The 12500-nt window shown below is 37.9% G+C and overlaps 1 protein-coding gene across 4 annotated transcripts in view; it reads left to right on the plus strand.

Moving 5' to 3' along the window:
• The window catches only part of ppp1r12a (protein phosphatase 1, regulatory subunit 12A), a 105795-nt gene that overhangs the window by 33930 nt on the left and 59365 nt on the right, over positions 1–12500 (plus strand). For all 4 annotated transcript variants that reach the window (XM_062997123.1, XM_062997136.1, XM_062997143.1 and 1 more), the window contains exons 2-5: positions 1047–1177; positions 1702–1820; positions 3193–3352; positions 6737–6881. In XM_062997123.1, the coding sequence (XP_062853193.1) occupies positions 1047–1177; positions 1702–1820; positions 3193–3352; positions 6737–6881 (555 nt within the window). The remainder of the gene's footprint in view (positions 1–1046; positions 1178–1701; positions 1821–3192; positions 3353–6736; positions 6882–12500) is intronic.

Genomic DNA, 12500 nt, shown 5'->3' on the forward strand with positions numbered 1-12500 from the left:
GCCGGTCGGTGTGTGTGAAGTGATTTCGGGGTGGGTGTGTGTGTGTGTGTGTGCGTGTGTGTGTGTGTGTGATGTAGATAAGCCGGTCGGTGTGTGTGAAGTGATTTCGGGGTGGGTGTGTGTGTGTGTGTGTGCGTGTGTGTGTGTGTGTGATGTAGATAAGCCGGTCGGTGTGTGTGAAGTGATTTCGGGGTGGGTGTGTGTGTGTGTGTGTGCGTGTGTGTGTGTGTGTGATGTAGATAAGCCGGTCGGTGTGTGTGAAGTGATTTCGGGGTGGGTGTATTATTAGAAAGCTTTGATGTGACGCCCCCGTCTGCACGTCTCTCTCACAGAGACACGAAGTTACAACCACCAGCTGCTGAGCGTGTCAGGGATCCGGGTGCAATAAGCTACAGTTCAGTCTCTCGTTACCGTAGCGACGTCCTGAGATGAGGTCCAGGCTGGTCGTGGAGGAGCGCCGACTAGCACCCGCGCCTGTTCCTCCGTCAGACAGCAGGAGTCGCTGTCGCACCGCCGTCTTCTCTCTCGGGTAGCGGGTGGACGGGCGACGATCGAGCGGTCTGGGTCCGCGCCGGACGCTCGACACGCCGAGTTTGGGCGGCGACGTCGTCGTCATGGCAACCTGGAACGCGCTCGTGTGGTTTCGCAGACGCGCAGACCTGCAAATCGTCAGGGTCCGCCCCGCCCCGCCCCGCCCCGCCCGTCTTGTATCAAGTCTTTCTTCATCATTGGGCCCCCTCTCTTCAACTGTTGGGCCCCTGAGCGAGGCCCTTAACCCTCAATTGCTCTGTGTAGGAAGATTTACTTCATGTCCTTATAGAGCTCGCTCATGGAACAGGAAAGGACCTTCCCTAAACTGTTTCTGCAAAGTCAGAAGCACATGATTTCCTTTATATATCTGATTTATTACACCTGATAACAGCTGCCGTGTCTGAAACACATTCATGTAATAATACCTCTGACTAAGTTAAAGGGTGCACTTACTTTTGCACCCCCCTTGGCGTGTGGTTCTCACGCGCGTGTTCCGTGTGCGTTCTGTGTTCCAGGCGTGTATCGATGATAACGTGGACATGGTGACGTTCCTGGTGGAGCACGGCGCCGGCATCGACCAGCCCGACAACGAGGGATGGATCCCCCTGCACGCCGCCGCCTCCTGCGGCTACATGGACATCGCGGAGTGAGTACTGCCCCCGAGACCGGACGGTAGCGTGCCCTGGGGACTGTGCGGTCGGGTCTCTGCGATGCTGCGATGGTCTGATGCGCCGGGCTGCTAAGCTGCCGTGTGACCTGATGCACGCGTTCGTTACGCTAAAGTGGCTGCGTCCCAAATCACATGCTGTACCCTCAGGAGAGCACTCCTTAGACATACTACGTGGTACAGCGCTAAGGGGTTTGGGACGCAGCCGCTCGAGCCAAAACATTAGGACCGCACGACTAATACAGTATATGGACTAAAAAGTATTGGGACGCCCCTCCAGTGGGCGGCTTAAGCGCCCTACGTAGCCGATATGAGGCGATTTGGGATCGGCCCAGAATGGTTTTATTATACAGTCAGGTGACAAATGATTGGAAAACGGGGTGGCCGTCATAAAGGTCACTGCAGATCAGCAGGAGTTGTTGTAACTGCTCCTCTGTCCTGAAGGACGTGGTCTCTTCCCGGACGAACAGGAACGATGATCATGTGCCGTGTGTCTCCTGCAGGTACCTGATCAGTCAGGGTGCCAGTGTGGGCGTGGTGAACAGCGAAGGTGAGACTCCACTGGACATCGCAGAAGAAGAGGCCATGGAGGAGCTCCTGCAGAACGAGATCAACCGACAAGGTGATTTTACTTCTATTTAAGAACACACTCGCATCACAGCTGGGTGGCTGGCTGGGTGATCATCATTTAAATGATTTCAGTGAAATTTCAATAAAACTTCTGTGAGATTTATGTGAAATTTCAATAATATTTTTGTGAGTTTTCAATAAAAGAAATCTGTGAAATTTCAATACAGTTTTTGTAAATTTCAATAAAATTTCTGTTAAATTTCATTAAAATTTTTGAGATTTCAATAAAATTTCTGTAACATTTCCATTTCAATAAAATTTCTGTAACATTTCAATAAAATTTCTGAGATTTATGTAAAATTTCAATAATATTTTAGTGAGATTTCAAAACAAGAAATCTGTGAAATTTCAATAAAATTTTTGTAAATTTTAATAACATTTCTGTTAATTTCAATAAAATTTCTGTTAAATTTCATTAAAATTTGAGATTTCAATAAAATTTCTGTAACATTTCAATACAATTTCTATAAAATGTTTGTAAAATTTCTGTAAAATTTCTGTAAAATTTTATAAAAAATTGTTAGATTTCAATAAAATTTGTTACATTTCTGTAAATATTTTAAGATTTCAATAAAATTTCTGTAACAGTTCAATAAAATTTCTGTTAAATTTTATTTAAAAATTTCGTTAGCTTTCAATAAAATTTGAGATTTCAATAAAATTTCTGTAATATTTTAATAAAATTTCTGTGAAATCTCAATAAAATTTCTGTTAAATTTCATTAAAAATTGTGTGATTTTAATTACGTTTCTGAGATTTTCATAAGATTTCTGTAAATATTTGTGAGTTCATAAAAAATTCTGTAAAATTTCAAATAAATTTCATTAGGATTTCTGTGAAATTTCAATTAGAATTTAATAAAAGTGCAGTATATTTTTGGTGGGAATTCTGAAACATTTCAGTGGGATCGAAGTGTAAATTCAATGAATATTCATTTAAATTTTGTTGAGATTTAAATAAAATATTCAGTGAGATTTTGGTGTGAAGTTAATAAAATTACGCTGGGATTGTAGCAGTTAGCTTAGTTTAGTAACTGATTCAGACAGACAAGGCAAAAAGCTTTATTATTGTTTATTATTATTGTTTATTATTATTGTTTATTATATTGTTTATTATTATTATGATGATTATTACTGTTATTATTTGTATTATTTTATTATCATTGTCATTATTATTAGTATTATTATGTTTTAATTTAATTTTAAGATATTTAAAAATGTATTATTATAAATATCATTTTAATAAAAACTTGGTGCAGGGAATCGTGCAGCCAGCGGAGATGGGAATTAAGCATATCTAAATGTGCATATCTGTGCTCCCCCGAGCAGCTTTTTAACACTAATCCTATTGATTCGATATTTCAGGAGTCGATATCGTCGCGGCGAGGAAGGAGGAGGAGCGCATCATGCTACGTGACGCCCGCCAGTGGCTAAACAGCGGTCAGATCAACGACGTCCGGCACGCCAAATCGGGAGGCACGGCGCTACACGTAGCCGCCGCTAAAGGCTACACAGAGGTTTTAAAGTGAGTCTGATCTGCTTCTGGTTTCTCCTCTAGTCAAATATTACCGGTGAACCGAGAGAACGCTTCTACGCTACATAGCCAAAAGTATGTGGACACCCTCCTTAACTGTCCTGAACTCCTGAAAGTATGTGTAGCCATAAAAATATAGACGAGAATATAAAATAGTCCACATAATAAAATAAGCATTGCATTAAAATCCACATACATAAATACATAAACAAATAGTTAAATACATGAATAAATAAATACATACATGCATACATACATAAAGACAATAAAATAAACATATAAATGAATAAATATATAAATAAATAAATACATAAAGTAATACATAAATAAATTAGATACATAAATATATATATATTTATATATATATACAGTGTATCACAAAAGTGAGTACACCCCTCACATTTCTGCAAATATTTCATTATATCTTTTCATGGGACAACACTATAGACATGAAACTTGGATATAATTTAGAGTAGTCAGTGTACAGCTTGTATAGCAGTGTAGATTTACTGTCTTCTGAAAATAACTCAACACACAGCCATTAATGTCTAAATAGCTGCAACATAAGTGAGTACACCCCACAGTGAACATGTCCAAATTGTGCCCAAATGTGTCGTTGTCCCTCCCTGGTGTCATGTGTCAAGGTCCCAGGTGTAAATGGGGAGCAGGGCTGTTAAATTTGGTGTTTTGGGTACAATTCTCTCATACTGGCCACTGGATATTCAACATGGCACCTCATGGCAAAGAACTCTCTGAGGATGTGAGAAATAGAATTGTTGCTCTCCACAAAGATGGCCTGGGCTATAAGAAGATTGCTAACACCCTGAAACTGAGCTACAGCATGGTGGCCAAGGTCATACAGCGGTTTTCCAGGACAGGTTCCACTCGGAACAGGCTTCGCCAGGGTCGACCAAAGAAGTTGAGTCCACGTGTTCGGCGTCATATCCAGAGGTTGGCTTTAAAAAATAGACACATGAGTGCTGCCAGCATTGCTGCAGAGGTTGAAGACGTGGGAGGTCAGCCTGTCAGTGCTCAGACCATACACCGCACACTGCATCAACTCGGTCTGCATGGTCGTCATCCCAGAAGGAAGCTGACGCACAAGAAAGCCCGCAAACAGTTTGCTGAAGACAAGCAGTCCAAGAACATGGATTACTGGAATGCCCTGTGGTCTGACGAGACCAAGATAAACTTGTTTGGCTCAGATGGTGTCCAGCATGTGTGGCGGCGCCCTGGTGAGAAGTACCAAGACAACTGTATCTTGCCTACAGTCAAGCATGGTGGTGGTAGCATCATGGTCTTGGGCTGCATGAGTGTTGCTGGCACTGGGGAGCTGCGGTTCATTGAGGGAAACATGAATTCCAACATGTACTGTGACATTCTGAAACAGAGCATGATCCCCTCCCTTCGAAAACTGGGCCTCATGGCAGTTTTCCAACAGGATAACGACCCCAAACACAACCTCCAAGATGACAACTGCCTTGCTGAGGAAGCTGAAGGTAAAGGTGATGGACTAAACCCAATTGAGCACCTGTGGCGCATCCTCAAGTGGAAGGTGGAGGAGTTCAAGGTGTCTAACATCCACCAGCTCCGTGATGTCATCATGGAGGAGTGGAAGAGGATTCCAGTAGCAACCTGTGCAGCTCTGGTGAATTCCATGCCCAGGAGGATTAAGGCAGTGCTGGATAATAATGGTGGTCACACAAAATATTGACACTTTGGGCACAATTTGGACATGTTCACTGTGGGGTGTACTCACTTATGTTGCAGCTATTTAGACATTAATGGCTGTGTGTTGAGTTATTTTCAGAAGACAGTAAATCTACACTGCTATACAAGCTGTACACTGACTACTCTAACTTATATCCAAGTTTCATGTCTATAGTGTTGTCCCATGAAAAGATATAATAAAATATTTGCAGAAATGTGAGGGGTGTACTCACTTTTGTGATACACTGTATGTATATGTATATATATATATATATATATATATACATACTGTATATGCATAAGTAAATAAATATACAAATAAATAAACAGATACATAAATAAATAAATAAATAAATACATGAATAAATAAATATGTAAATAAATACATAAATAAATATATAAATAAATACATAAATAAATAGATAAATAAATAAATACATGAATAAATAAATAATTACATAAATAAATACATAAATAAATAAATAAATACATAAATAAATATATAAATAAATACGTAAATAAATAAATAAATAGATACATAAATAAATAAATACATGAATAAATAAATAATTACATAAATAAATACATAAATAAATAAATAAATACATAAATAAATATATAAATAAATACGTAAATAAATAAATAAATAGATACATAAATAAATAAATACATGAATAAATAAATAATTACATAAATAACTAAATAAATACATAAATAAATAAATAAATATATAAATAGAGAAATGAAAAAATAAATACAAATACATAAATAAATAAATATACAAATACATAAATAAATATATAAATACATAAATAAATATATAAATACATAAATAAATATATAAATACATAAATATATAAATAAATACACAAATAAATAAATACAAATTAATAAATACAAATAAATAAATAAATACATTAATACATTAAATAAATAAAGTGGAACATCAGTTCTGAGCCAGGGTCTTCTTGTACAATCAGTGTCTTCTGACTAAAACTCCCACAGACGCACTCCAAAATCTTTGGACGTTGATATAGCCAGCTCATTCCCAGGTGTCCACATACTTTTGGCTCTATAGTGTACAGACCCCATGTCCAGAATGATTGGGACGTTTTCTAAAACGCAGTAAAACAAGACTGTTCTGTAATAAATATCAACACATTTAGAATGAGATGCCTGTAAGACGCTCCAGAAAAGTTGGGACGGGGGCGTGTTCCTTCCCGTGTTTCTATTAATCTTACATTTACATTTTCAGCATTTTATCTAAAGCGACTCACGGTACTGTGTACATATTGTCTAAGCGATTTAGAGTTAAGAGCCTTGCTCAAGGGCCCAACAGTGGCAACCTGGCAGTGGTGGGACTTAAACCAGCGACCTTTTGATTACTAGTCCAGGCTACACCTGCTGTTATTTATGAGACACTTGATGTCTCTCCTCATGATGTGCCGTATTACAATAGGAGACAGATCTGGACTGCAGGCAGGCCGCTCAAGCACACGCACTCGGTGTGTATGAAGCAGAATGAGGCCTGGCGTCGTCTTGCTAAATTAATCATGGACTTCCCAGGAAAAGGCGTCACCTTGATGGGAGCTCGTGTCTCCCTAAAATGTGTGTGTGTGTGTGTGTGTGTGTGTGTGTGTGTGTGTGTGTGTGTGTGTGTTTCAGACTTTTAATCCAGGGAGGTTATGATGTAAATATTAAAGATTACGACGGCTGGACGCCTCTCCATGCTGCTACTCACTGGGGGAAGGATGAAGCCTGCAGGATCCTGGTGGAGAACATGTGTGACATGAACCTCATCAACAAAGTGGTAATGTTACTTCAGCTTTCTCCTACACGGACTAAAGTATGTGCACCCCCGTCCACAGGCTCATTCTGAAACCACTCGGCCTTTCCGATGGAGTTTGTAGCGTCTCCCAAATATGTCTAATGGGGTTGAGATCAAGGCTCTGTACAGGCCATCTATGTATAAGGGGTGTCCACATACTTTTGGCCGTGTAGTGCGTGTCATGAAATCAGTCGGGATGTTTGTATATAAATGCGTGGAGCTAATAGGTCCACATGACGGTGAACAGTAGTGAATATTATGCTTTAGATGAGCCGCATGAATGCTGTTCAGGTACTTTATTTACCTCAGTCCAGCTGATGAGCATGCATGATGAGGACCGCTTCGGAATTAAGATCGATAATTAATGTAATATAAATATATAAATAAATAAGTAAATAAATAATTATATAAGTAAATACATGAATACATAATTACATAAATATATAAATGTATAAATATATAAATAATATAAAATAAATAAATACATAAATAATAAATAAATAAATACATAAAAAATATAAATGAAAACATACATAAATATATAAATACACATATAGTAAATAAATACAAAATACATAAATATATACATACATATATAAATAAATACGTTAATAAATACATAAATAAATAAATACATAAAGACGTAAATAAATAAATATGTAAGTACATAAATAATAAATAAATAAATAAGTAAATATATACATAAATACATAAATAAATAATATATAATACATAAATAATAAATAAATACATAAGTGAATAATACATAATTAAATAAATAAATACATAATAAATAAATATATAATACATATATAATAAATAAATAAATACATAAATAATTAATAAATACATAAAGACATAAATAATAAATACATAAATAAGTAAATAAATCATAAATAAATATATATATAAGTACATAAATAATGAATAAATAAATACATAATACATAAATAAATAAATAAATAAATATATAAGTACATAAATAATAAATACATAAATCAGTAAATAAATACATAATTAAATATATATACAGTATAAATACATAAATAATGAGTAAATAATTACATAAATAAGTAAATAAATACATAAATAAATACACAATTAAATAAATATATAATACATATATAATAAATAAATAAATAAATACATAAATAATAAATAAATACATAAATAAGTAAATAAATACATAAATAAATAAATAAATAAATAAAGTGGAACATCAGTTCTGAGCCAGGTCTTCTCGTACAATCAGTGTCTTCTGACTAAAACTCCCACAGACACACTCCAAAATCTTTGGACGTTGCTATAGCCACAACTTCATATTAATGTTGATGGTCCAGCAAACTCATTCCCAGGTGTTCAAATACTTTTGGCTCTATAGTGTACAGAATGATTGGGACGTTTTCTAAAACGCAGAATTAGATGCCTGTAAGACGCTCCAAAAAAAGTTGGGACGGGGGCGTGTTCCTTCATGTGTTCCATACGTCTTGAAAACGTTCGACGCCGACAATCGGTCAGGTCGATAGCAGCGATACAGAGAGATAGCAGATAAGTTCTGATAGGCTGATTACAGTATGAAGGTAAATGAGGTGAGCTCTGATAGGCTGATTACAGTATGAAGGTAAATGAGGTGAGCTCTGATAGGCTGATTACAGTATGAAGGTAAATGAGGTGAGCTCTGATAGGCTGATTACAGTATGAAGGTAAATGAGGTGAGCTCTGATAGGCTGATTACAGTATGAAGGTAAATGAGGTGAGTTCTGATAGGCTGATTACAGTATGAAGGTAAATGAGGTGAGCTCTGATAGGCTGATTACAGTATGAAGGTAAATGAGGTGAGCTCTGATAGGCTGATTACAGTATGAAGGTAAATGAGGTGAGCTCTGATAGGCTGATTACAGTATGAAGGTAAATGAGGTGAGCTCTGATAGGCTGATTACAGTATGAAGGTAAATGAGGTGAGTTCTGATAGGCTGATTACAGTATGAAGGTAAATGAGGTGAGTTCTGATAGGCTGATTACAGTATGAAGGTAAATGAGGTGAGTTCTGATAGGCTGATTACAGTATGAAGGTAAATGAGGTGAGTTCTGATAGGCTGATTACAGTATGAAGGTAAATGAGGTGAGTTCTGATAGGCTGATTACAGTATGAAGGTAAATGAGGTGAGTTCTGATAGGCTGATTACAGTATGAAGGTAAATGAGGTGAGCTCTGATAGGCTGATTACAGTATGAAGGTAAATGAGGTGAGTTCTGATAGGCTGATTACAGTATGAAGGTAAATGAGGTGAGTTCTGATAGGCTGATTACAGTATGAAGGTAAATGAGGTGAGCTCTGATAGGCTGATTACAGTATGAAGGTAAATGAGGTGAGTTCTGATAGGCTGATTACAGTATGAAGGTAAATGAGGTGAGCTCTGATAGGCTGATTACAGTATGAAGGTAAATGAGGTGAGTTCTGATAGGCTGATTACAGTATGAAGGTAAATGAGGTGAGCTCTGATAGGCTGATTACAGTATGAAGGTAAATGAGGTGAGTTCTGATAGGCTGATTACAGTATGAAGGTAAATGAGGTGAGCTCTGATAGGCTGATTACAGTATGAAGGTAAATGAGGTGAGCTCTGATAGGCTGATTACAGTATGAAGGTAAATGAGGTGAGCTCTGATAGGCTGATTACAGTATGAAGGTAAATGAGGTGAGCTCTGATAGGCTGATTACAGTATGAAGGTAAATGAGGTGAGTTCTGATAGGCTGATTACAGTATGAAGGTAAATGAGGTGAGCTCTGATAGGCTGATTACAGTATGAAGGTAAATGAGGTGAGTTCTGATAGGCTGATTACAGTATGAAGGTAAATGAGGTGAGCTCTGATAGGCTGATTACAGTATGAAGGTAAATGAGGTGAGTTCTGATAGGCTGATTACAGTATGAAGGTAAATGAGGTGAGTTCTGATAGGCTGATTACAGTATGAAGGTAAATGAGGTGAGCTCTGATAGGCTGATTACAGTATGAAGGTAAATGAGGTGAGCTCTGATAGGCTGATTACAGTATGAAGGTAAATGAGGTGAGTTCTGATAGGCTGATTACAGTATGAAGGTAAATGAGGTGAGCTCTGATAGGCTGATTACAGTATGAAGGTAAATGAGGTGAGCTCTGATAGGCTGATTACAGTATGAAGGTAAATGAGGTGAGCTCTGATAGGCTGATTACAGTATGAAGGTAAATGAGGTGAGCTCTGATAGGCTGATTACAGTATGAAGGTAAATGAGGTGAGTTCTGATAGGCTGATTACAGTATGAAGGTAAATGAGGTGAGTTCTGATAGGCTGATTTACAGTATGAAGGTAAATGAGGTGAGTTCTGATAGGCTGATTACAGTATGAAGGTAAATGAGGTGAGCTCTGATAGGCTGATTACAGTATGAAGGTAAATGAGGTGAGCTCTGATAGGCTGATTACAGTATGAAGGTAAATGAGGTGAGCTCTGATAGGCTGATTACAGTATGAAGGTAAATGAGGTGAGCTCTGATAGGCTGATTACAGTATGAAGGTAAATGAGGTGAGTTCTGATAGGCTGATTACAGTATGAAGGTAAATGAGGTGAGTTCTGATAGGCTGATTACAGTATGAAGGTAAATGAGGTGAGCTCTGATAGGCTGATTACAGTATGAAGGTAAATGAGGTGAGTTCTGATAGGCTGATTACAGTATGAAGGTAAATGAGGTGAGCTCTGATAGGCTGATTACAGTATGAAGGTAAATGAGGTGAGCTCTGATAGGCTGATTACAGTATGAAGGTAAATGAGGTGAGCTCTGATAGGCTGATTACAGTATGAAGGTAAATGAGGTGAGCTCTGATAGGCTGATTACAGTATGAAGGTAAATGAGGTGAGCTCTGATAGGCTGATTACAGTATGAAGGTAAATGAGGTGAGTTCTGATAGGCTGATTACAGTATGAAGGTAAATGAGGTGAGCTCTGATAGGCTGATTACAGTATGAAGGTAAATGAGGTGAGTTCTGATAGGCTGATTACAGTATGAAGGTAAATGAGGTGAGCTCTGATAGGCTGATTACAGTATGAAGGTAAATGAGGTGAGTTCTGATAGGCTGATTACAGTATGAAGGTAAATGAGGTGAGTTCTGATAGGCTGATTACAGTATGAAGGTAAATGAGGTGAGTTCTGATAGGCTGATTACAGTATGAAGGTAAATGAGGTGAGTTCTGATAGGCTGATTACAGTATGAAGGTAAATGAGGTGAGTTCTGATAGGCTGATTACAGTATGAAGGTAAATGAGGTGAGCTCTGATAGGCTGATTACAGTATGAAGGTAAATGAGGTGAGCTCTGATAGGCTGATTACAGTATGAAGGTAAATGAGGTGAGCTCTGATAGGCTGATTACAGTATGAAGGTAAATGAGGTGAGTTCTGATAGGCTGATTACAGTATGAAGGTAAATGAGGTGAGTTCTGATAGGCTGATTACAGTATGAAGGTAAATGAGGTGAGTTCTGATAGGCTGATTACAGTATGAAGGTAAATGAGGTGAGCTCTGATAGGCTGATTACAGTATGAAGGTAAATGAGGTGAGTTCTGATAGGCTGATTACAGTATGAAGGTAAATGAGGTGAGCTCTGATAGGCTGATTACAGTATGAAGGTAAATGAGGTGAGTTCTGATAGGCTGATTACAGTATGAAGGTAAATGAGGTGAGCTCTGATAGGCTGATTACAGTATGAAGGTAAATGAGGTGAGCTCTGATAGGCTGATTACAGTATGAAGGTAAATGAGGTGAGCTCTGATAGGCTGATTACAGTATGAAGGTAAATGAGGTGAGCTCTGATAGGCTGATTACAGTATGAAGGTAAATGAGGTGAGCTCTGATAGGCTGATTACAGTATGAAGGTAAATGAGGTGAGTTCTGATAGGCTGATTACAGTATGAAGGTAAATGAGGTGAGCTCTGATAGGCTGATTACAGTATGAAGGTAAATGAGGTGAGTTCTGATAGGCTGATTACAGTATGAAGGTAAATGAGGTGAGCTCTGATAGGCTGATTACAGTATGAAGGTAAATGAGGTGAGTTCTGATAGGCTGATTACAGTATGAAGGTAAATGAGGTGAGTTCTGATAGGCTGATTACAGTATGAAGGTAAATGAGGTGAGCTCTGATAGGCTGATTACAGTATGAAGGTAAATGAGGTGAGCTCTGATAGGCTGATTACAGTATGAAGGTAAATGAGGTGAGTTCTGATAGGCTGATTACAGTATGAAGGTAAATGAGGTGAGCTCTGATAGGCTGATTACAGTATGAAGGTAAATGAGGTGAGCTCTGATAGGCTGATTACAGTATGAAGGTAAATGAGGTGAGCTCTGATAGGCTGATTACAGTATGAAGGTAAATGAGGTGAGCTCTGATAGGCTGATTACAGTATGAAGGTAAATGAGGTGAGTTCTGATAGGCTGATTACAGTATGAAGGTAAATGAGGTGAGTTCTGATAGGCTGATTTACAGTATGAAGGTAAATGAGGTGAGTTCTGATAGGCTGATTACAGTATGAAGGTAAATGAGGTGAGCTCTGATAGGCTGATTACAGTATGAAGG

Source organism: Trichomycterus rosablanca, chromosome 1 (genome assembly GCF_030014385.1).
Source record: "Trichomycterus rosablanca isolate fTriRos1 chromosome 1, fTriRos1.hap1, whole genome shotgun sequence".
Classification (NCBI taxonomy): domain Eukaryota; kingdom Metazoa; phylum Chordata; class Actinopteri; order Siluriformes; family Trichomycteridae; genus Trichomycterus; species Trichomycterus rosablanca.